This window comes from Rhinolophus ferrumequinum, chromosome 22, assembly GCF_004115265.2.
Source record: "Rhinolophus ferrumequinum isolate MPI-CBG mRhiFer1 chromosome 22, mRhiFer1_v1.p, whole genome shotgun sequence".
Classification (NCBI taxonomy): domain Eukaryota; kingdom Metazoa; phylum Chordata; class Mammalia; order Chiroptera; family Rhinolophidae; genus Rhinolophus; species Rhinolophus ferrumequinum.
This window is the reverse complement of record NC_046305.1, coordinates 35480727-35502153: the sequence shown is the minus strand read 5'-3', so window position 1 is coordinate 35502153 and position 21427 is coordinate 35480727. Positions and strand designations below refer to the sequence as shown.

The window sequence follows — 21427 nt, the reverse complement described above, 5'->3', positions numbered from 1 at the left end:
TCTTGGGGTTGGAGTGGGACCACAGGTAGTAGGTACAGACAACAGCCACAGTGAAGAGGTGGGTAAGGACCTATAGGAACAGCATAATATCAGCGCCTCAGAAGCCATATTGTCTAGGATCCTTTGCCAGGCTCTGGTCTTAGTTGAAGAAGTGGATCACAAACCAGGATTGAGGTAGCAGCTAAGTCTGAAAGACTGGGAAAATTGGGTGTGGGGTTTGGGGAGGAGACTGCTGCTACTTTATGGGCTGAAGAATGTCACCCCAGAAATGAAATATAGGGAAAACAGGCTAATTCTAGACCCTTTATACATATCCCAGGCATGATTCTCTTTGGTGGGGCTCAATCTGCTAATCAACTGTTTTTAGTCTTCTCTGCTGGACAGAACACAAGTGGGCAGGTGCAAGAAATAGTGCTCTTTTGGCGCTTGCGCACATGTTCCAGCTTACAAGGCATGTGCTTTATGTGAGATTTAAGTGAGATGTTCTGTTCATGTAAGTCTACAAATTTACAACTGTAAAGCTTCCACACATTACCACTATAAAATGGGTACCACTGCCTTTTGTAATAATCCTTGTGTGTGTTTTCATGCAGTGTTGCCAGGTGAGCATATACTGCCTTATCAGTTTTTCTGGACTATCCTCAAAATAGCACAGGTATTCTCATGATAGAATTATGTTAACAAATTTAATTAGCATAAAGCAAACGTTAATTCAGTGACTCATACATAAAGGTAACAAATGTTTCCTCATACCACCAATTTCTGAATCTTGTCACGGTCTGTACATTTCTTTGACTGAATGAATATGTGGAGAGTTTCTATTTGGGTTCCCTGATGCTATGTGAAGTCAGGAGCCACTTGTACTTTGTTAGTCAAAGTTTGAGTCAAGAACCAGCAGCACTGGCATCACCTGGGAGCTTATTAGAAATGCAGAATCTCAGGGCTAACAGCAGACCTACGAAATCAGAGTGTATTTTTTTTTTAAAAGCATTCATAGATACTTTTTTCGTATTCTAGGAAATTGCAATACAATCAACAAATGGAAAGGATTTTATTGTCAATAAGCCAGTGAGACTTAGTTGTCATTTTTCCAGCTCATGTGGCATTTAGCCCACATGTGATCTCTTTACCTGGAAAAGGGATGGGATAAGACCAGCAATGTCACATATGATTCTACATGGAAGTCCAAGAATTTCTTGGAATTTTCTAGATTTTACATATAAGTGACAATGCTCTATATTATGAGATGTATTTATAATTTTAATACAGAAATAATGATCATTGTTGCTCAAAATATGATTTTTTAATACATTCTCACGATTGACAGTTATGCCTCAACAACTATGAAACTGACTGTTATTAAAAAGAACCTTTCCGTCTTTCTTTACACTGAATTCAGGCTCTTGCAGATCTTCCACAATTTCTGCTTTGACATCAGGTGGTGCTATTGTATTAAAGTTGCAGGTTTCTGTCAAAAAATCCCAAAGCAGGTCTCCATTTTCATTGCCATCAGTAAAACAGTCAGATATGTCCATGGTGGACAGAGGGTCATAACACTCATACTTAATCCCCAAATTGTCCAGCATCTGGGTGAGATCAGTCGATGTGACATACTGGCAGAGGTCATCCCAGAGTAAGCAGGATCTGTACTTTTTCCATAGCTTGTTCCAGCCACTGGTTCCTGACACAAGAATAACAAGACTTTTAGCATTGGTAGCTAAGAGACTATGGAAGAATTTCAGCGTAGCTGGGATGTCTTTCACACAATGCAGCATCTGAATCATATGAATAAAGTCCTACTTCTGAAGTTCTTTTTTCTCCATCATTCTATTTTTATATTCAGATGATATCTTCTTATGTCAAGCAAACTTTATGTTCTCGAGGTTTAATGACTTGGCTACAAACCCTTTGTACTTGACGAAGTTGTTCAACAACTTCATTGCTGATATAAACTCCTGGGTACTGAGCCTCCACTTTGGAGAGAATTTGAAGATCAATTTCTCCTGCACCTCCACCAATGCTTAAAATCTTAATTTCTGTTTTTGTGTCTCCAATCCTTGCTATTATGCCTGGCAGCTTCTCGTCCATGAAATCCTGCATGCACTGGGGTTCCGTGGAATTGTTGAGAAACCTCCGAAAGGTGTCTCATATCTGCTGTGGTCAGAAAACAAACTCCTCATGGAAGATTCCATATTTGGTTCTCTGAGGAAGAAAGGAAGGGAGCCAGAGTGTATTTTAACAAGAACTCCAGGTGATTTGTAAGCAAATTGAAGTTTGAGAAGCACTAGGCATGCCTTTGTTCCTCAAGTTCATGCCTTCCTAAACATACATTTTTAAGGACCCACTACTTCCTACTTTTCTGAAATCTGCAGACCATCAGCTAGCCAGTTCAGTTGGATGTGTATTTTTATTAAAAAATTTTAAAAATAATTTTATTGGGGTCACATCAGTTAGTAAAATTATATAGGTTTCAAGTGTACATTTCTATAATACATCATCTATAATACATTTCATTGTGTGTTCACCACCCAAAGTCAATTCTCTTTCTATCACCATATATTTGACCCTCTGTATCCTCTTCTACCAACCCTCCTCCCCTCTTGCCCTCTCGTAACAGCTGAACTGTTGTCTGTGTCTATGTGTTTTTGTTTCTTTGTCTTGTTCATTTGTTGCTTTCAGTTTTATATCCCACATGTGAGTGAAATCACATGGTTCTCAGCTTTTTCTGTCTGACCTATTTTCGCTTAGCATGATAATCTCAAGATCCATTCATGTTGTCACAAATGGCACTATTTTATCTTTTCTTATGGCTGAGTAACATTCCATTTTATATATGTATCACATCTTTATCCAATTATCTGTCGAAGGACACTTTGGTAGTTTCCATTTCTTGGCCACCATGAATAATGCTGCAATGAACATAAGGGTACATATATCTATACAGATAAATGTTTTCAGATTTTTTGAGTAGATACCCAGAAGAAGGATTGCTGGGTCATATGGTAATTCTATTCATAATTTTTTGAGGGACCTCCATACTATTTTTGACAGCAGCTATACCAATTTACATTCCCACCAACCGATTGGAAGATACCAAGATATTTGCAAACAACACCTCCAATGAGGGGCTAATATCCAAAATATATAACGAACTCATGCAACTCAGCAACAGCATAAAAACAATCTAATTAAAACATGGGCAGAGGACCTGAACAGACACTTCTCCCAAGAAGACATACAAATGGCCAACAGATATGTGAAAAAATGCTCAACTTCAGTAACTATTATGGAAATACAGATCAAAACCACAGTGAGATACCACCTCATACCTGTTAGAATGGCTACATCAACAAGATAAGTAACAACAAGTGTTGGAGAGGATGTGGAGAAACAGGGATCCTCATAATCCTCATAAACGGCTGGTAGGAATGTAAATTGGTACAGTTGGATGCATTTTAAATTCTAAAACCTGTAACTTTGTGTTCCCTAAAAAGTCCCTCCCTTATTCTGTTAGAGAAGAGGATCTTTTTTTCTTAGCATTCCTCATTTTTTGAACCTGTTTTCTCTTTATGGTTTTTGTGTTTGGAGGCAAAGCATCACCTCCAGTTTTCAGGGTACGTATTTTCTCTCTGATTAACTTGAACACTTTCTCCCACATTATCTCCTTCAATGACATTGAGCTACTGAGGTTGTTTATTGTTGAATTCAATTAGAAAGGTGAGTTACCATTAATTTCAATATTGCATATTTTTAGATAGCTTTGGAATACCATTAAAAATAAAACCACCAAAAAGGCTACTTGGCAGCTTTCCCAGCCATGTTCAACTTTTTGTTTTGTTTGACTTTTCATAACATTATAGAAATCTCAGCCCTCATATTTCCCAGCAGTGGCTGTATTGTCTGTGTCTTAGCCATAAGTCTTCTGTTATTTTATCATAGAACTCTAAACCAATGAAGGGAAAAGTCTTTATTGGATATTTTCTCTTTTCTGTTCTATTTTCTATTTTTTTTCCATCTTTTTTATAGAAGGAAAATGCCCTCATGGAATATGTTGCCATTTTGAAATTTAGCTATTTATGTATATGCTATTTCTGCTTATGTATCAGAAGTCACATTTAGAAATATTCTCTGTATGTTACAGTTAAACCTTTTTAGTTGGTAAATGCCAAAACGTTATGGTTTGTTTCATAAGATCCCTCTTCATTTTGAAACCATATCCTCCATATCTTCCTTTTCTCTTAAAACCACACAGGATGATGAAGAAATAAAGTGAGAGAAGTCTGTTGAAATATACTTACAAGCTATTCTAAATGTTATTAATTGAATGATGTATAGAATTATATGGCACAAGAAGCGAGATTGTATAAAAGTGACTCTGAGAGCTCATTCTTAGTTACCTGAACCAATGGACCATTGAGAATCAGGAATCACCCTTCAACGGTGGGAGAAGCCACACTTGAACTCAGCTTGCTATAACTGATGGCATTATTTTACCTACTTGCAGGAGCTATAACTTTCTATGGTCTCTGCTGTCCTCAGGTGCTGAACAGCTAGCTTTCACAGTCACTTCCCTAAATAAATAGCATGCTGTCCAGACTGCCTAACATTCAAGTTGTCTGCTTATGCTATCATGCTTGCCCTATAAGAAAAAAGAGCTGTGGCGAGGTGGGGTCTCTTCCCTGGAATATTGGACTGAGTGTTCATCAAATGGCCCAGACCCCTGCATACTTCTTCATGGGAAAACATGGGAGAGCTACAGGACCTGTGATGTTTCTTGTTGCTGACTTCTTGAGTTTCCTGTATATTTTTAATCCTTACAATATGATATTGTAAAATTCACCCTGAGCTCTGGTGAACTTCATGCAGCCACCACAAAGGGACCCATCTTGCACATTTATTGATAATAATCAAAGCTTTGTTCTGCATACCCTGCTTTGGGACAGTTCATATCTCAGTTTGCATATTTGTAACATAGATAGAAGTCATTGGCCATTTTCATATTTTGCCTTGGATAAAATGTCCTCCTATATATGTTCACTCATGCATTTTCTTCCCATCCATTTCTCTTATTCACATCTTTCCTTGCCCAACTAAGATTCCATGATGTATCGCTCAATAATAAAGTTGCTAGTACCCTAAACTCCCTCCCCCTTCTGTCTTCTTTGTGGCATCTGCTAAGGACTGCAACTAGCTGTGGCAACCAAAAATGTCTTCAGATATTGCCAAATGACTCCTGTAGGGCAAAATTGCCTCCAGTTGAGAATCATTGCTGTATGCCCATGACTCCTGTTAAGGTTGCCAATGACTTTCACAATGCTAAATCTCATTTCTTATCTTAATATCTCAGTGGCATCTGACATTATTAACCACTCCTTTCTTGAAACATTTTTCTCTTGCCTCCAATGACTTACCAGTCTCATGATTTTTCTTTTATCTATCATATTGTTCCCCAACTCCCTTCTTTCCTTCCTTTCCCTTCCCTTCCCTCTCTCCCCGCCCCTCTCCACCTCTTCCCCCTTCGTTTCTTTTTCCCTTCTCATTCCTTCCCTTTTCTTCTCCTCCCTCCCTCCCTTCCTTCTTAAAATCTCCTTTGTAGGTACATCTTCTGCCAATTGATAATTAAATGTTGGTAGCCTCTTCTTACTCTGCTCTTTTTCTGGAGAATCTCATCTACATCTAGGACTTTAATTTCCATCTTTATACTTCTATTTCCAGCTATGATTAACTGGCTTCAACACAGTGAACATGCCAACCCTCAGCAACAAAGAAAGCTAGATACAATAGTTTATCCATAGCTTGTGAGTCTTTATCTCCACATGATAGCCTTCTCTTTTAGAGGGGGAAGAATCTGCTTCTGCCTCTACCTTTTGAAGTAGAAAATTAGTTTTTAATCAGAATAATACAGGTAAAGATGAAAATGATACTCCTTAAAAGGACCTGGAAGGGCCCATGTGATCTGCCTCCACTCCTCCCTTTCACATCTCTCGATTCTCCCCAGCCTCATCCTCCGTCTTTGTCCCTCTTGTAATCCTACATGAGGCAGCTAGCCATGGTACAGAAGACATGGTCCTTTGTCCTCACCATGCTGTACCACAGGGCTTTCTAACTTGTTTCCTTTGCCTATAATGCTCCTCTCACTTGCCTCTGCTTACTTAATTCATTTTTCAGGTCTCAACTCAAGCGGACTTTCTCAGGGAGGCTTCCTTGCCTTCCAGACCAATTCCAGTCCCTCCTCATCATGGAGGCCTTTACGGGACTTTATAAATTCTCGTCACACTGCATAGCACAGTAGCAGTTTCACATATACTTGTGTGATTAGTGAGGCAGTAGAGGACAGTTGAGGAAGTGTTCAGAGCAGGGGCTTTTGGGGCCAAGACTGCTTGGCTTGGAATCCTGGCTCTTAAATTCTCGGTGCCTCAGTTTCCCCATTTTTAAAATGGGGAATAGGTAATAGAACTTACCTTTAAGGGTTGTTGAGAGTCTTAAATGAGTTAGCGTATATACAATGTTTAGAATGGTACCTAGAGCATAGCAATCACTATGTAAATGTTGGCTATAATTTCAAAAATTTAATATCATCTGTCTTTCCCAAAAGTTTTGCTCACCATTTTGTTCCCAGTGGCAACACAGTTCATGACACACAGTAGGCATGCAATAACTGTCAGAGTAATGTATACATTAAAGGACTTGGGAAAAATACTTTATAAATGCAAAGCATATTAAAAAGAACTACAGATCATTTATGTAGATGAAAAAGTAGAGATTCTATATCGTGTTATTAAAATGATTCTAGTCATTCACTGTTTTCACTTGCACAATCTATGGTAAGAGAAAAATAGGTAATTTCCTCATTCTAGGAGAATTCAAACTATTTTTTTGTGGTTGAGTTAATTATAATAGAATTAGTGAAGTCAGAGTCTTTGAGTTAAAATACTGCAAGTTTAAAGACTACATTCAAATTCCTGTATTAAATACATAAGAAGTAGATATAATTTTTTTCATCAGCAAAAACAAACATCTTAGTCATAGAGATTAAGGATTACACAACAATGAACCATTTTAGTTTTAAAATACCTCAGAAGATCTTGTAAACAAAATGGTAAGGACTTAATTTTTTGATGGCAAGATACCAAATAAACGTAAACTTGACAAGTAAACCTGGTTCTGCAAGCATGCATATGAGAATATTTATCTAGCACTGAGTTCTCTGGGTTCTTTGAATTGTTAGACATTAATAATTTGAGAAATAACCCTATCACATGAGCAATTATAATTCAGTGCAAGAAATTTAAGGCCTTGTGAGATATTGATAAAGAAGTGGACGAGGTCGGACAATTAAGTTCGCAAACTCATTCTAGAAAAAGTGCTACATACCTCTTTGCTGAATATCACTACAGTCACCTTCAAAGTACTCCCTTTGGGAAGCTAGGCACCAATGCCAGCACCTAGTCCACACTTCAAAGCAATTTTGGAGCTCTTTTTCTGGATTGACCATCAGAGCTGTAGCCATATAACCCTTGATGTCCTGAATGTCATCAAAATGTCTTCCTTTCAGTATTTCTTTTATTTTCAGGTAAAGAAAGAAGTCATTGGGGACCAGATCAGGTGAGTAGGGAGGGTGTTCCAATACAGTTATTTGTTTACTGGCTAAAAACTCCCTCGCAGACAGTGCGGTGTGAGCTGGTGCATTGTGATGCAAGCATCATGAATTGTTGACAAAAGTTCAGTTTGTCTAACTTTTACATGCAGCCTTTCAGCACTTCCAAATAATAAACTTGGTTAACTCTTTGTCTAATTGGTACAAATTCATAATGAATAATCCCTCTGATATTAAAGAAGGTTAACAACATCATTGCAACAAGTTCGTGAACTTAATTGTCAGAACTTATAATACCATTTGTACTAGTCAGCTTAGTCTGCCATAACTAAATACCATGGACTGGGTGGCTTACACAACAAAATATATTTCTCACAGTTCTGGAGGCTGGGATGTCCAAGATCAAGGTGCCAACTGATTTTATTCCTGGTGGGAGCTCTTTTCCTTGTTTGTAGGCATCTGCCTTCTCACTGTGTCATCACAAGATGGATAGAGAGAGAACTCTGGGGTCTCTCCCTCTTTTTATAAGGGCACCAGCCCTATCAGATTTAGGCCCTTTCTTTTTGACCTCATTTAACGTTTATCACCTCCTCACTGGCTAAATATCTAAATGCACTCACATTGAGGATTAGGGCTTCAACATACGAATTTTAAGGGGACACAAACTTCTAGTCCACAACACCACTTAGACAAAAGGGGGAATATTTTTATTTGGATGAATACGCCAAAAACTTTCAGAGGAAGTGGCTTTTAAGACTGCCTTTAAAAGGTTTGGACATGCAGAATGAAAAGGGTAATTATACTGTGATCTGAATATTATGTGTGGAAAGCAGTGGGAATACAAGATCTGTGCAGGGCTAGTGAAGATTACAGTTTAATTGGTCTCCTTGCATGTGAGAAGAAAATGAGTAAAAACGAGGTGAATTTGAGAAATCTGAATGATGAGCTCTGAAGTTTGTACTTTATTCCATGAATAGGAACACACAATTTTAAAAAATAAAGGGATAGGATCAGAGCAGTTTTCTCAGAAGATTAAGCTGACAAGGACTTCAAGGGCCTGATGTTGGCAGCTTGGTACTATCTGGTAAGGAGGCTATATTAATAGTCAGGAAAGACGTAATGGGAGCCTGATCTATAATAGTGGTACCAGGTATTCACCAATGATTCAAACACTGACACTTCCTCAATAAGCCAGCACTCTAATTGGGCACTCTAATACACATACAAATAAATTAGTAATTATAATACAATAGGTAAAGTGCTAGGATAAGATTCAATTTGTCAGTAATGTATAACAATTCTAAGCTTGTATATGCCTAATAGTATATACTCGATACTTACAAAGCAAAATATAGATCTATAGGGAGAAACTGACAAATCTACAATCACAGTGGAATATTTCAATACATAACTCACAATTTAGAAAGATTAAGCAAAAAAATATTAGTTAAGATCTAGAAAATTTGGATAATTCAAGTAACTATTGATATTGGCTCAAATCAGAGAACAGTTTAGGCTTTTCAACAAATAGAGAACACAATAATGCTGTTTCTCCTTTCCCCTTGCACAGATTCTTTCAGTCACCATATTCCCACTTACAAAAAAAGGAATACCTCTTATCCATCCCAAGTCTTCCATGATGCATCAGCCTGAGGTATGAAAATTTCAGAGGGACAATAAAAAATATTGGTGTTGGAGAAGGCTCTTATATTCATAAACCTTTCCTAAGCCATTGTCTTTTCCTATCTTATATGAATGTCTGGTAAGGGTGAGGCATGACATTAGAAAAGGGGTAATTTACCCCTTTTTGGGATGTTCCAAGTTCAATAGTACTTGGCAAAGCTGGAATTATGACAATTGTTGATTGACTACCTTACCTCTTTCATATTCTCACTATTGTCAAAAAATGAGTTACTCCTGAGTGAGTCATGTCAGAGCAGCACACTCACTCAGGTGGGTGAGAAAGGGGGTCAAGAAAGACTGGACTCAGTGCTGTAGCCTTAGCATTGCCAATCAAAGGGCCAAAGCCCTGGCAAGAAGCACCTCCTGAGTAAGAAACTGGGAGGAAATGATAGATGTGGCTTAACCAACAATTACCGGTGATGATGAAACAGAAAGAAGGTTTTCTAAATAATCAATAATAAAAAGAAAACACATCAAGTATGTTGAAGACAAGTCTTGACTTTCTATTTTTCCCCCATAAAAAAATGATATGAAAAGGTATTGTTATGTGAAAAGAGAATTAAAAGTATCCAGCCAAAAGGTGTAGAAAAGAATGTTATGCATTAATTTTGTTATATTTTTCTAGGTTATATGATGTTTGTGGAATATATCATCCTTTAAAAATTTATAATTTGTCGAAAGAGAACTGACTCTGGGTGGTGAACACACAATGTGATATATATCGATGATGTATTACAGAATTGTATACCTGAAATCTATGTAACTTTACTAACAATTGTCACCCAATAAACTTTAAAAAAATTATAATTTGTTGTGATTTTGTTCTCATATTACATAAGCATTTACTTTTATACCTAATATTTTGTTCATAACATCCTATTCTTTTTTTTTTTTTTGGGGGGGGAAAGTAATTTATTTGCATTGCTTCCATTTTTCTACTGTAGTGTTAGGACTTGACATAAGTATCACTCTCCTACTTCCTATTTACAGTTCATTAATACAATATACAATCTTTAAAAACTTATGGGGAACTGCAGGTTTTGTTTCTCCTCTTTACAGATTTCTCAAAATCATTCAACATTAATGAAAATTTATATGGACACTTTCTGTACACATCTGAAAGAACAGAGATTATACTGATAAAACCAAAAGAATTTTGCACAAATACAATAAAATACAGAAAACAAAGAATAGATGATGTTATCTGGGGTACAAATATAAACAATACAGTACCATTTGAGTAATTAGCAACATAATACTCATACTTTATAGAAATAAAACTGCAAAACCTGGAGAATGCTCTGACAAATATTAAACATATATATACAATGAGGTAAATGTACCTTGGTCTCTTGAGAGGTAATTTAAGTTTAAAGCAATTGACATTTTGAAGCATCTCCTTGACATATAAAGAAATATCAAACATCTCATTCCATTGGCACAATGTGAAAAGAGGATATCAAAACATGGTTCATGATATTCAATTCACAAATCTTATTAAAAAAATAAAAACAAATTCACTGAAGTTCTTTTTAAGCTTTAAGAAATAGGTTGAGTCACCCCAATAAACTTTAATTTAAAAAAAAACACACAAAAACAACAAAAAAGCAAAACAGGTTGAATGTTATTAACCACATTTTTTAAAGTTTACAATTACACATAAGATTGCATAATGGGATTGGAAAGTTTAAATGTGCTGACAATCCTCAGACTGTCCTAGAAATCCAGCCTTCCTAGACAGAGGGCCGATGGGTATTCCAGCATCCCAAAACAGACACAAGAAGCTGCAGTACATGTCCAGAGCTGTTCTTTAAGACCTCAGAAATATGTGAATTGGCACTGTCTGCCAAACTGTAACAGAACCATTATTTGGAATCTCTTCCATTTGGAGCCAGAACACTGCCCACCATGGTCAGGAAGCAGTTAACTTACAAGCGTTCTTTCAGTGCAAGGATAAACTCTGACATGACTGATCTTGTTGTGCATTTTAATGAGCACTTTGCCTTTTTTTTTTTAACAAAACATTCTATAGTGACGGTTCTCAGATGTAAAAGAAAAACAGGTACCTCATGCATAAGCTGCAAAATGGCCAGGTGAGCACTTTAGGTTTTGCAGTAAGAACTGAAATTTGGACTTCCTGATGACCACGGCACTGGACACCGACTCAAGGCACTTCTTGCGCACTCTCATTACAGCAGAATTACAGGCTCAGCTCTTTGGGCCTCATCTGTCCAACAGGGGCTGTAACTGGCCACTGCTTCTGGCACAACGCCCATTGCCACAGCTGCCACTCTTGGCCAAGGCTGATAGCAGCTCCGTCATCTACCCTCTCTCCAAACTTGGAGACTCCTCCCAGCAACATCCAATGACACAAAGAAAGCAAAGTATGTCCCACAACTTCTATCAACCGTTTTGCAGCTATTCAGTCAAAAGGTTGCTGGGGGGAGGTGGAAGGGACAAGCGGTGGCAAGGTTGTGGCCTCTGAGTCAGGGACCAGCAGGAAGTCAGGTTGGGAGAACCAGGGCTGAAGTTGTTAAAGGAAGGAGCAGGGATGTCTGCGCTCCCCGAGGGCACACCTCCCCCATCCCCACTCCTCCGGGCTACTGACAAAATGGATGTAAACAGGTAATAATTTGCTTGAAGGTATATTTTAGCCAAGTTGAATACTGGAAGGTGAGCCTGTAAAGACAGGCAGTATAAACAAAGGCATGTTTCTAAACAACAAAATTAATATCCTAGTCAAATTTATCTGTGGTTGATCTATTTGATCTTTTAAATAACTTTCATTTTCAGTATTAGCCAATTGGAGTTTATCAAACCATCATTAGTCAAAAAAGGAATTAGGTGCAGTAATATGTAACCCAATTTAGAACTAAATTCCAACTTTAAAAAAATTCCCTGATTCATCAAAAGTACATTTTATCCACTTAGGCAAGAACAGTATAATTGTAATTCAATCTTTGATTTAATAAGAGTATCTTCAGCAAAAGTTGATTACCTTATATGAAAGTGAGAAATCGTATATCACAACTTTAAATCAGAACTTTTGGTATGTTCTTAAAATTACATAAAAATAGTTTCAGTGATAAAATACATTGGTCCCCTGACTTTCATAAAGCAGATCTGGTAGGCTTAGAAATGGAAAAAAAAAAAAGTACCTGATCACAGAGCTAGATTATTAAACTGGAAGTATAACACAATTATAAAAACAAACCTCTCAAACTCATTCATTTGCTTTGATGAAATTGTGGTAACTAGAGAAAAAACTCAAATTTGGAGTCAAAATATTGACCTCTAAGCACATTTTCCCCATGATGTTTTTAAGAACATGAAATTGACACTAAATTCCTATGTAATATGTCATTCATTCTAAAATTACTTTGGCTTAAAGACCAAATAGTCTTTCAAATTTATTCTATGTATACGAGATAAGACACTACTCGAATGCAGCTCAGTCAGCGTACATGGCCACTACCTCTTACTGACCAAAATACTGTAAAAGTTATTCTGACCTTTTCATTGGGAAATCAATAGCACTATAAAGGCAGCGTCTTGCCTCACAGCTAGGATAGTTTCCCTCCCCCTCAGAATAAGATCACAGTGATAAATAGAACTTTGAAAATTGTAAAAGTCCTGCAAAGACTTTTAGCACTGGAAGTAAAATCCAGTTATTATACGCCAGCTTCAAGTTGATGTGAGAAGACCACGACAAGTTTGCTTTAAACATTTAATTTGACCCAAAACATCTGCAAATGGAGAACCTATACTCAGAATATGCTGTAGCTACCACTCTTCCAAATATCAAGAGTGCAGTGAATTCATTACATAACCATGTAAATGAAGCAGTTAAAACATCTGCACAGACGGAAAGACTGAATTAAAAGCTGCCTTCCTCAAAGTGTAGTGAGACCACAAAACCACACTAACTCTAACTTTAGTTACAAAGACAGAAAATCCACCAATGACTCCTACACAACAAATATGACTCGCACATACCTGTGACCTACTCAAATTATTACCTACCCCTAACTTCCTAGAAAAAAGCCTATTATTTAACATCAACCATAAGCTAATTTTAAATGTAATTCATTTCTTAAAAAAATAACACTGTCTTTGATCAGATAAACAAAATGGCTTACAGAACGCCACACAACTTTTCACAAGCAGCTAGACTAATTTTCCCTTTTAAGAAAAATTAGTCTGTATGCTACAAATTTTAAATTATTAAAGTACTGTAAGCATCTAGAGTGCCACTTGATGTTTTTTGAAAGTAGACTCAGACAACACAACTAAAATGTAAAAGCTTGATGTGAGACTATTCAAACAAGACCATGATAACAATTGACCAATTAATGCCACTTCATTTCTTTAGTGGTTTAAGCACATTCTGGTAGGAGAAAGGCATTTTGAAAATGGAATACCAAATGACATACCACAAAACTCTTCCAAAAAACGAAACAGAAAAGGTCTGGGTTACCCAGATAAATAAAACCCTTTGAATTGAAACACTACAAGTTTTAACACACACAGACTTTAAGCAATTCTACTCATTTCCATTAGAAAGACACAGGAGTGGCACTTACTGGTATAGTACAATCCCATTTTGAAGGCATGTAATGTTCTAAATATGTGAAAGAACAATAATAGTATACAAAATACAATTGCATAAATTATGTTCCTCACTACCGTATGAGGTCATTTTTAGACTCAAGATAAGAGTTTTATAAGTGTTAGTTTTAAGATCCTGAAAATTATAGAACAGTACATTCAAAGTCTGAATCAAGAAAACTCTTTAGTGGTTCAGAATCCTCTGAGAATGTACTAACCAGGAGTAAATCACTTTCTTTAAAAATAAGAAATGTTCCGTATTAATTCAGCATCCAGCTCCTTTACCCTTAAAGATGATCTTCAGCACAGCAGTTACCTAAAGTTAAGACCAGCAATCATCTTTAAAAGAAAAAGTTTCGTATTAATAAAAAATAAAGGTAGACTACACAACATTTTGTAACCGACCTGGGAAAGAAGCGTCCATAGTGCACAGAAAGGACCCACGTGGCTGTTTCCTGGGTCCAAAGAAATCCTGGGAAGTTTTTCATTGACCTTATTACAGTTGCAAAAGGAAGAAATATCCTTCTGTTCCCTCTCAGTTGAGGTAGAACAACTGACCTCCCAAATTAAAACCCAGGAGCAGATCTGAAGAAAATGTGGAGTTCAGGCAAAGCCGCAGAATTACATTTTGATGCCTTCCTGTTGACTGAGTTGTGACAATGTTTTCTTGATCCGCAAAGCTGTAAGCCTCGCTGCTCCATTGGCATACCAACACTCTCTCATAATTTTAGCCATTACTCTCAAGGCTTCACAGCTCTGCCATCTGTTTGGAATATTTGGCCTTAACTTCTGTTCACAAACAACTTTTCTCATTTCTTCAACTAATGGATCAGAAGGTACAAGATCATAATAAGGCAGCTGGTAATCCTCATGAATTCCACCAATGGAACATCGTCGAGCTATTTCCCAGAATACTAATCCCATTGCATAGATGTCGGCACGTTTGAAGGATTCAAAGTGTTTCATATTTATGGAATCATCTAGAACTTCAGGGGCCATGTACCTTTTTGTTCCCACTCTGTGGTTTGGAGCAATATCAATTGTATCTGTGGCTGAATCATGTCTTACTGCCAGTCCCAAGTCTGCAATGCAGCAAGTTCCATTTTTCTTTACCAAGATATTCTTTGATTTCAAATCTCTATGAGCAATGGCTGGTTTTCCTTGGGTTCCAACAATCTCCATGTGAAGATGAGCAAGTCCACTTGCTGTGGACAGAGCAAGTTTTATCATTCCTTCCACAGTAACTGTGTATCTGTTCAAATAATCAAAAAGGGATCCATGCTCATGATAATCTGACACCAACCAGAGCTGAGTCCATGTACCATTGTCTTTATTGTCTGCTGCTATAAATCCCAAAATGTTTTCATGACGTAACATTACGGTTTGATAAATCTCTGCCTCACGGAACCATGAACGTTCTTCTCTGGAGGAGAATATTTTAACAGCAACTTCTTCTCTCCACTTTCCTCGCCAAACTTCTCCAAATCGACCTTTCCCAATACTTTCTTGTAACACAATAGTTCTCGCAATTGTTCTCTGAACAAGCAATGGTAAACCTGATCCAGAACCTGATGTTGTCATATCATAAATTAAATCTTTTAACGTAGTACCCTCGGAAATAAAAGGGCGATCTAATGAAGGATCTTCTTCATTTGGCACGCGATGATGAATGACAGTGCGGTTATGGCAGATATAGACCATCAACATGAGTAAGATGCAGACGAAGCAGACTGGTCCAGCGATGACAGCTGCCAGTTCAACAGGACCAAGGCCAGGTGAAGTCTTTCCAACCGTTGGCAGTTCTATTTTATTGCAGTGGTCCTGATTGCAGCAATATGTTGTAGTAACGGACCCAGTTTTTGAAGATGGTGCACATACAAATGGCCAGTCTCGAGGAATTAGGTCGATTTCAGCTATACACATGCTATTATGTATAATTTTGTCTGTGGTCTCCGTGACAGAGACAAAGCACAGCCCATCTGTGACACAAGTAAAATTGTCTTTTGTGCAAAGGTGGCAGAAACACTGTAATGCCGTCGCTCCCGGGACCAGCGTCGCCGCCGCCGCCGTCAGCACGAGGAAGAACAGCCGGGGACGCGGAGCAGCGGCCGCCGCCTCCATGGTCCCGCCGCCACTGCCTGTGGCCCGGCCCGGCCCGGCCGCCGCCTCGCCTTAGCAAGCCTCGCCTCGCCCCACCTCCCCCGCCCCATCCTATTCTTTTTTAAAAAGAGGTTTCCTTCTCCAATTATCTAGGCTTAAGGCTGAAAAAAACCTGAGTCCATCCTGGACGTGATGATACCATTTCTCTTCCTCTTTGTCTCTGTTTTTATCATCGCTGCTTTTAATGCTCTTAAAAGCAGGACTTAAACTAATTTACAGGGAATGTAGAACAAAATATTCCAAAAATATCAACTATGATATAGTGCCCTAAATTTTAGAAAAGGGTGAGGCATGACATTAGAAAAGGGGTAATTTACCCCTTTTTGGGATGTTCCAAGTTCAATAGTACTTGGCAAAGCTGGAATTATGACAATTGTTGATTGACTACCTTACCTCTTTCATATTCTCACTATTGTCAAAAAATGAGTTACTCCTGAGTGAGTCATGCCAGAGCAGCACACTCACTCAGGTGGGTGAGAAAGGGGGTCAAGAAAGACTGGACTCAGTGCTGTAGCCTTAGCATTGCCAATCAAAGGGCAATTTAACTTTATTAAATTAAGATTGATCTGTCCCTCTCCGATGTTAATACTGTTATTTTAATTATCAGTTGCAAAATACATACTTAATATATTTTAAGTTTTGCTAACAAAAGTTTCATTGTCATCTACTTATGTATAACAACAAGGTTTTTAGTGCTATGAATATAAATGAAAAACAGGAATAGTTAAATCCTGACTCATTCTGGCAATAAATTATGGATAAATAAACTTTTAAGCATATTAAAAAAATATTAGGTTATCAACTAAAAATTCATAAGTGATACAGTTTTTCAAATTTGTTTTAATGGTACACAAGCAAAAACATTTGGAGACAACTGATCGAGACAAATAAATATGGAAGGCTATATAAATCAATTATGCAACTCCTTTAAGGGTGTCACCATCTATTTTTAATTGTCCTGTTGGCAGATTTCAGCAGACAGCTGTGTCAAATGGATGGAGACTGCCTGAGGGTGTGGAAGAACACTGTGTTGGCCCACTTATTTTCAGTTGTGAAACCTTTTCAAATCCTAATATTTCAAAAACATTAATTGATGTTTAAAAAAACATTTTGTAGTTTGGGGTGGAAAGAGCTCCCATTACTGCTATAGAATAGAGAGCATGGGGATCTACAGGCCTATACTGGCAGCAGTTCTGGTTTATTTCCCACGAAGCCTTCCTCTTGTTCGTCAAGGAATCCTTGTGTACTTATTATCATTGGTCAGTCCAGAATCCCGAGGTAGGAAATGCCAGATGTGTTTGAGTAGCCAATATGCCTGGAGCAGAATGGGAGAGAAAATCAGAGAGGGAACAAGGGGCCTGATTGCATAGAATTTTGGAGACAGTTAGAAGGACTTGGCCTTTACTCTGAGTGAAATAGGGCACCACTGGGGGCTTCTGGATAGAGGAGTGATCTGATTTGATTTGCATTTTGATAGTGTCATTGTGGCTACTTTGTTCACAGCAGTCTGTAGGAGGACAGAGGTGTAAACAGGGAGACTAGTTAGGGGCCTATCACAAGAAACCAAATGGGATAATGGTGCCTTTGACTGAGATGGTAACAGTGGCGGTGGTGAGAAGGGGTCAAATTCTGGTTATATTTCAAAGATAAAGTGAATAAGACTTTCTGATGGATCAGATGTGAGAAAGTGAGAAGAGTCAGAATAACTTCAATTTTTTTAAAAAGATTTTTTTATTAAAATACAGCTGACATACAATATTATATTAGTTTCAGGTGTACATCATAGTTATTCAACAGTACCCACCCAGCTCTATCAGTGTTATAACCACATTATTGATTTTATTCCCTATGCTGAAGAAGTGATCACCATGATACGTCCAGCAACCATCTGACACTGTACCAAGCTATTATAATATTATTGATCTTCCCCCCCTTTTTTAAATTTTCAATTAGTGTTGACATTCAATATTATTTTATATTAGTTTCAAGTGTACAACATAGTGGTTAGACATTTATATAATTTAGGAAGTGATACCCCTAACTAGTACTACCTGGCACTCTACATAGTTTTTACCATGTTATTGATTATATTTCCTATAATTTACATCCCCATGACTATTTTGTAACTACCAATTTGTATTTCTTAATATCTTCACCTTTTTCACCCTGTCCCCCCAAACCCCCTCTCATCTGTCACCCTGACAGATCCAATACCTATCTGGCACCATACATAGTTATTACATATTATTGACTATATTTCTTATGTGATACCCTACATCCCTATGACTACTGTGTAACAACCAGTTTGTACTTCTTAATCCCTTCCCTTTTTCACCCATCCCTAACCCTCTCCCATCGTAAAGAAGTCCCTTTGTAATAATGGTTTGGTGATGATGTACTCCTTTAGCTTTTTCTTGTTTGGGAAGCTCTTCATCTGTCCTTCAATTCTAAATGATAGCTTTGCTGGGTAGAGTAATCTTGGTTGTAGGTCCTTACTTTTCATCACTTTGAATATTTCCTGCCAGTCCCTGCTGGCCTGCAAAGTTTTTGGGAAGAAATCAGCTGACAGCCTTATGGGGGCTCCCTTGTAGGTAACTAACTGTTATTCTCTTGTTGCTTTTAAGATTCCCTCTTTGTCTTTGACCTTTGGCATTTTAATTATGATGAATCTTGGTGTGGTACTCTTTGGGTTCATCTTGTTTGGGACTCTCTGTGCTTCCTGGGTTTGAATATCCATTTCCTTCACCAGGTTGGGGAAATTTTTCATCATTGTTTATGCAAATTGGTTTTTAATTCCTTGCTCTCTCTCTCTTCTCCTTCTGGTACCCCTATAATGCAAATGTTGGTATACTTGTTGTTGTCCCAGAGTCCCCTTAAACTCTCCTCAGTTTTTTGGATTCTTTTTTCTTTTTGCTGTTCTGGTTGGGTGTTTTCTGCTACCTTATTTTCTACATTGCTAGTTCGATCCTCTGCTTCATCTAATCTACTGTTGATTCTCTGTAATATATTCTTCATTCCATTATTGTATTCTTTATTTCTGACTGGTTCTTTTTCATGCTTTCTATCTCAATTTATATGTGTCCTATCTCTTTTTAAACGTTCTCTTTTATAACCAGTGTTTGGAACTCTGCATCTGATAGATAGCTTGTCTCCATTTTATTTGGTTCTTTTCTGGAGCTTTGTTCTGTTCTTTTATTTGAGACATGTTTCTTTGTTTCCCATTTTGGCTGCCTCCCTGTGTTTGTTTCTATGTATTAGGTAGGGCTGCTATGACTTCTGCTCTTCGTAGAGTGGCCTTATGTAGTAGGTGTGCTGTGGGGCTCAGTGGCACAGTCTTTCTTGTCACCTGAGCCATGAACTCTAGGTGTGTCCCTGGTGTGGGTTGTGTGTGTTCTCCTCTTGTAGTTGAACCGTGGTTGATAATTGCACATATCAATTCGGAGGGACTTACCCTTGGGCTCACTGGTTGTGAGGACTAGGTGTGACTACAGTAGAAAAGTTGTTGTGCAGGTGTTGACCCTACAGAGTAGCGTCTGCTTCAGCAGGACTCTGGTGCCTGCCCAATCTGCCCCTTGGGTGTGTCATACTTGGAGACAGCTGGGTGATGCTCCAGCTCATTTTGAAGCTGGCCCCTGAGGGCACCAGCCCAAGGACCACCTTGGAGGGGATCCACTATAGGTCAAGTACAGCCACTGTTCGTGCCCCACCTGGAAGCACATTGAGAGGCCAAGCCGTGAACCAAGGCTGGTTGCTGCTAGTGCCAAGCTCATTGCTGCTCAGCCAGAGGTACAGGACACGCTCAAGCCAGATGCTGCTTGTCTGGGTTCTGTGAACCTTTGAGAGACCCTAGGAAAGTCTGTAGCATGAGCTAAGGCAGGCAGTTTGTATAAAAAAGCCACTGGAAGCAGCTTGTGTGTGCCCCAAATTTGGGTGGGGCAGGTTCTCGAATCCTCAGGGCATGGCGAATGAACCAGGGAGACTTGATATGGTGGCAACCTGTATCTGCATGCCAGCAAGGGGGAGGGCTCAACAAAGAAAGCCACCTCTCCAGTACCAGTCTCAAGTCAGACAACTTAGTTCCCCACCAATTGTCCCTGCTGCCTTTCTAGCTGCTACCCCAGTGCTGGAGCTCAGAGCAAGTGATTCAGTTGGTGGGTAACTCCTTGCACAGTCCCTTTAAGAGGAGCATCTGGGAGTGCAGCCACCCTTTGTCTCACTTAGTCACAATTTCCACTGGTTTTCATAAAAAAACAGGGACTTTTCTCCCTGGCACTGGAACCCCAGGCTGGGGTGGGACTGGGACCTCTCGCTCCTCTGGAGGGTGAGGAGATCTCCACAGCTGAACTACCCCTCTCGATCTTTAATGGTCACATGTGGGTGTGGGACCAGCCGGTTCCATGTCTCTGCCTCTCCTACCAGTCTTGAGGTGGTTTCTTCTGGGCATCTTTAGTTGTAGAGATTCAGTTCAGCAAGATTTTAGGTGATTCTCAATGATGGTTGTTTTGTAGTTTAGTTGTAATTTTGATGTGGTCGTGAGAGAAGGTAAACACAGTGTTTACCTACTGTGCACCACTTTGATATTCCCCACCTGACTTCAAACTTTTAGACGAAGAAATTGGAGGTATGGAGTTGCATCAAATGAGGTGAGAAAAATTATAGATGGAGTGAGCAGGTTTGGAGAAGATCAGTTTAATTTTGGACATGTTAAACTTGAAATATATATTAGAAATCCATGTGGGGATGTCAAAATGTAGTTGGATATGGGAATCTGGTGTTCAGTGTTGACACTGATATTAACTTGGGAGTCCTGATATTATAAATGGTATGAAAATCCATGGGACTGGGTAAGAACCCCCGCTGTAATGCATGTAGAAAAGAGAAGAGGTTCAAAATGTTAGTCCTGAGGCACTCCAAGAGATTGGGAAAAGAAAAAAGAAAGAAAAGGAAACAAAGCAACCACTTTGGAGTTTGGAAGACAAACAAGAGAGCATTATATGCTTGATGACAAGTGAAGATAGGGTTTCTGGGAGGCAAGAGTGAGCAAGTGAGTGAAATGCTGCTGACAGGTCCTGTAAGAAGACTAAGAACTGAGATTCAACTGGTGATCTGATGAGAGCAGTTTTGGTGGAGGGGTCGACTGAAAATCTGACAGGTGGAGGAACTGAGATTCTAGCAAGACAACTCTTTCATGGAGGTTTGCCCCAAATGGAAGCAAAAAAATTATGTGGTAGCTGGAGGGGGTTTGGGAATTAAGAACCTGTTTTTGGTTTTTAATATGGGAGAAAAAAACCGCATGTCTGTTTATTATCAGTAGGACTCAGTAGAGAGGTAAAACAAAAACTGATGGAGCAGGAGAGAAAAAGGGAATTATCAGTCTAG

At 38.6% G+C, this 21427-nt stretch overlaps 1 protein-coding gene and 1 pseudogene across 2 annotated transcripts; both read right to left on the bottom strand.

Moving 5' to 3' along the window:
* Nucleotides 1-1327: 1327 nt before the first annotated feature.
* On the bottom strand, nt 1328-2192 carry LOC117015165 (histamine N-methyltransferase-like; annotated as a pseudogene).
* Nucleotides 2069-16074, bottom strand: LOC117015163 (TGF-beta receptor type-1-like). 2 transcript variants are annotated; one of them, XM_033093610.1, is made up of 2 exons: nt 11347-16074; nt 2069-2202 (listed from the first exon to the last, which is right to left on the bottom strand). In XM_033093610.1, exon 1 carries the CDS (start codon nt 16007-16009, stop codon nt 14510-14512), a length of 1500 nt encoding a protein of 499 aa, XP_032949501.1. In that variant the 5' UTR covers nt 16010-16074; the 3' UTR covers nt 2069-2202; nt 11347-14509. The 2 variants fall into 2 exon arrangements, with proteins under 2 accessions (XP_032949501.1, XP_032949502.1); XM_033093611.1 differs by having other exon boundaries at nt 2095-2202; nt 14294-16062.
* Nucleotides 16075-21427: the final 5353 nt, after the last annotated feature.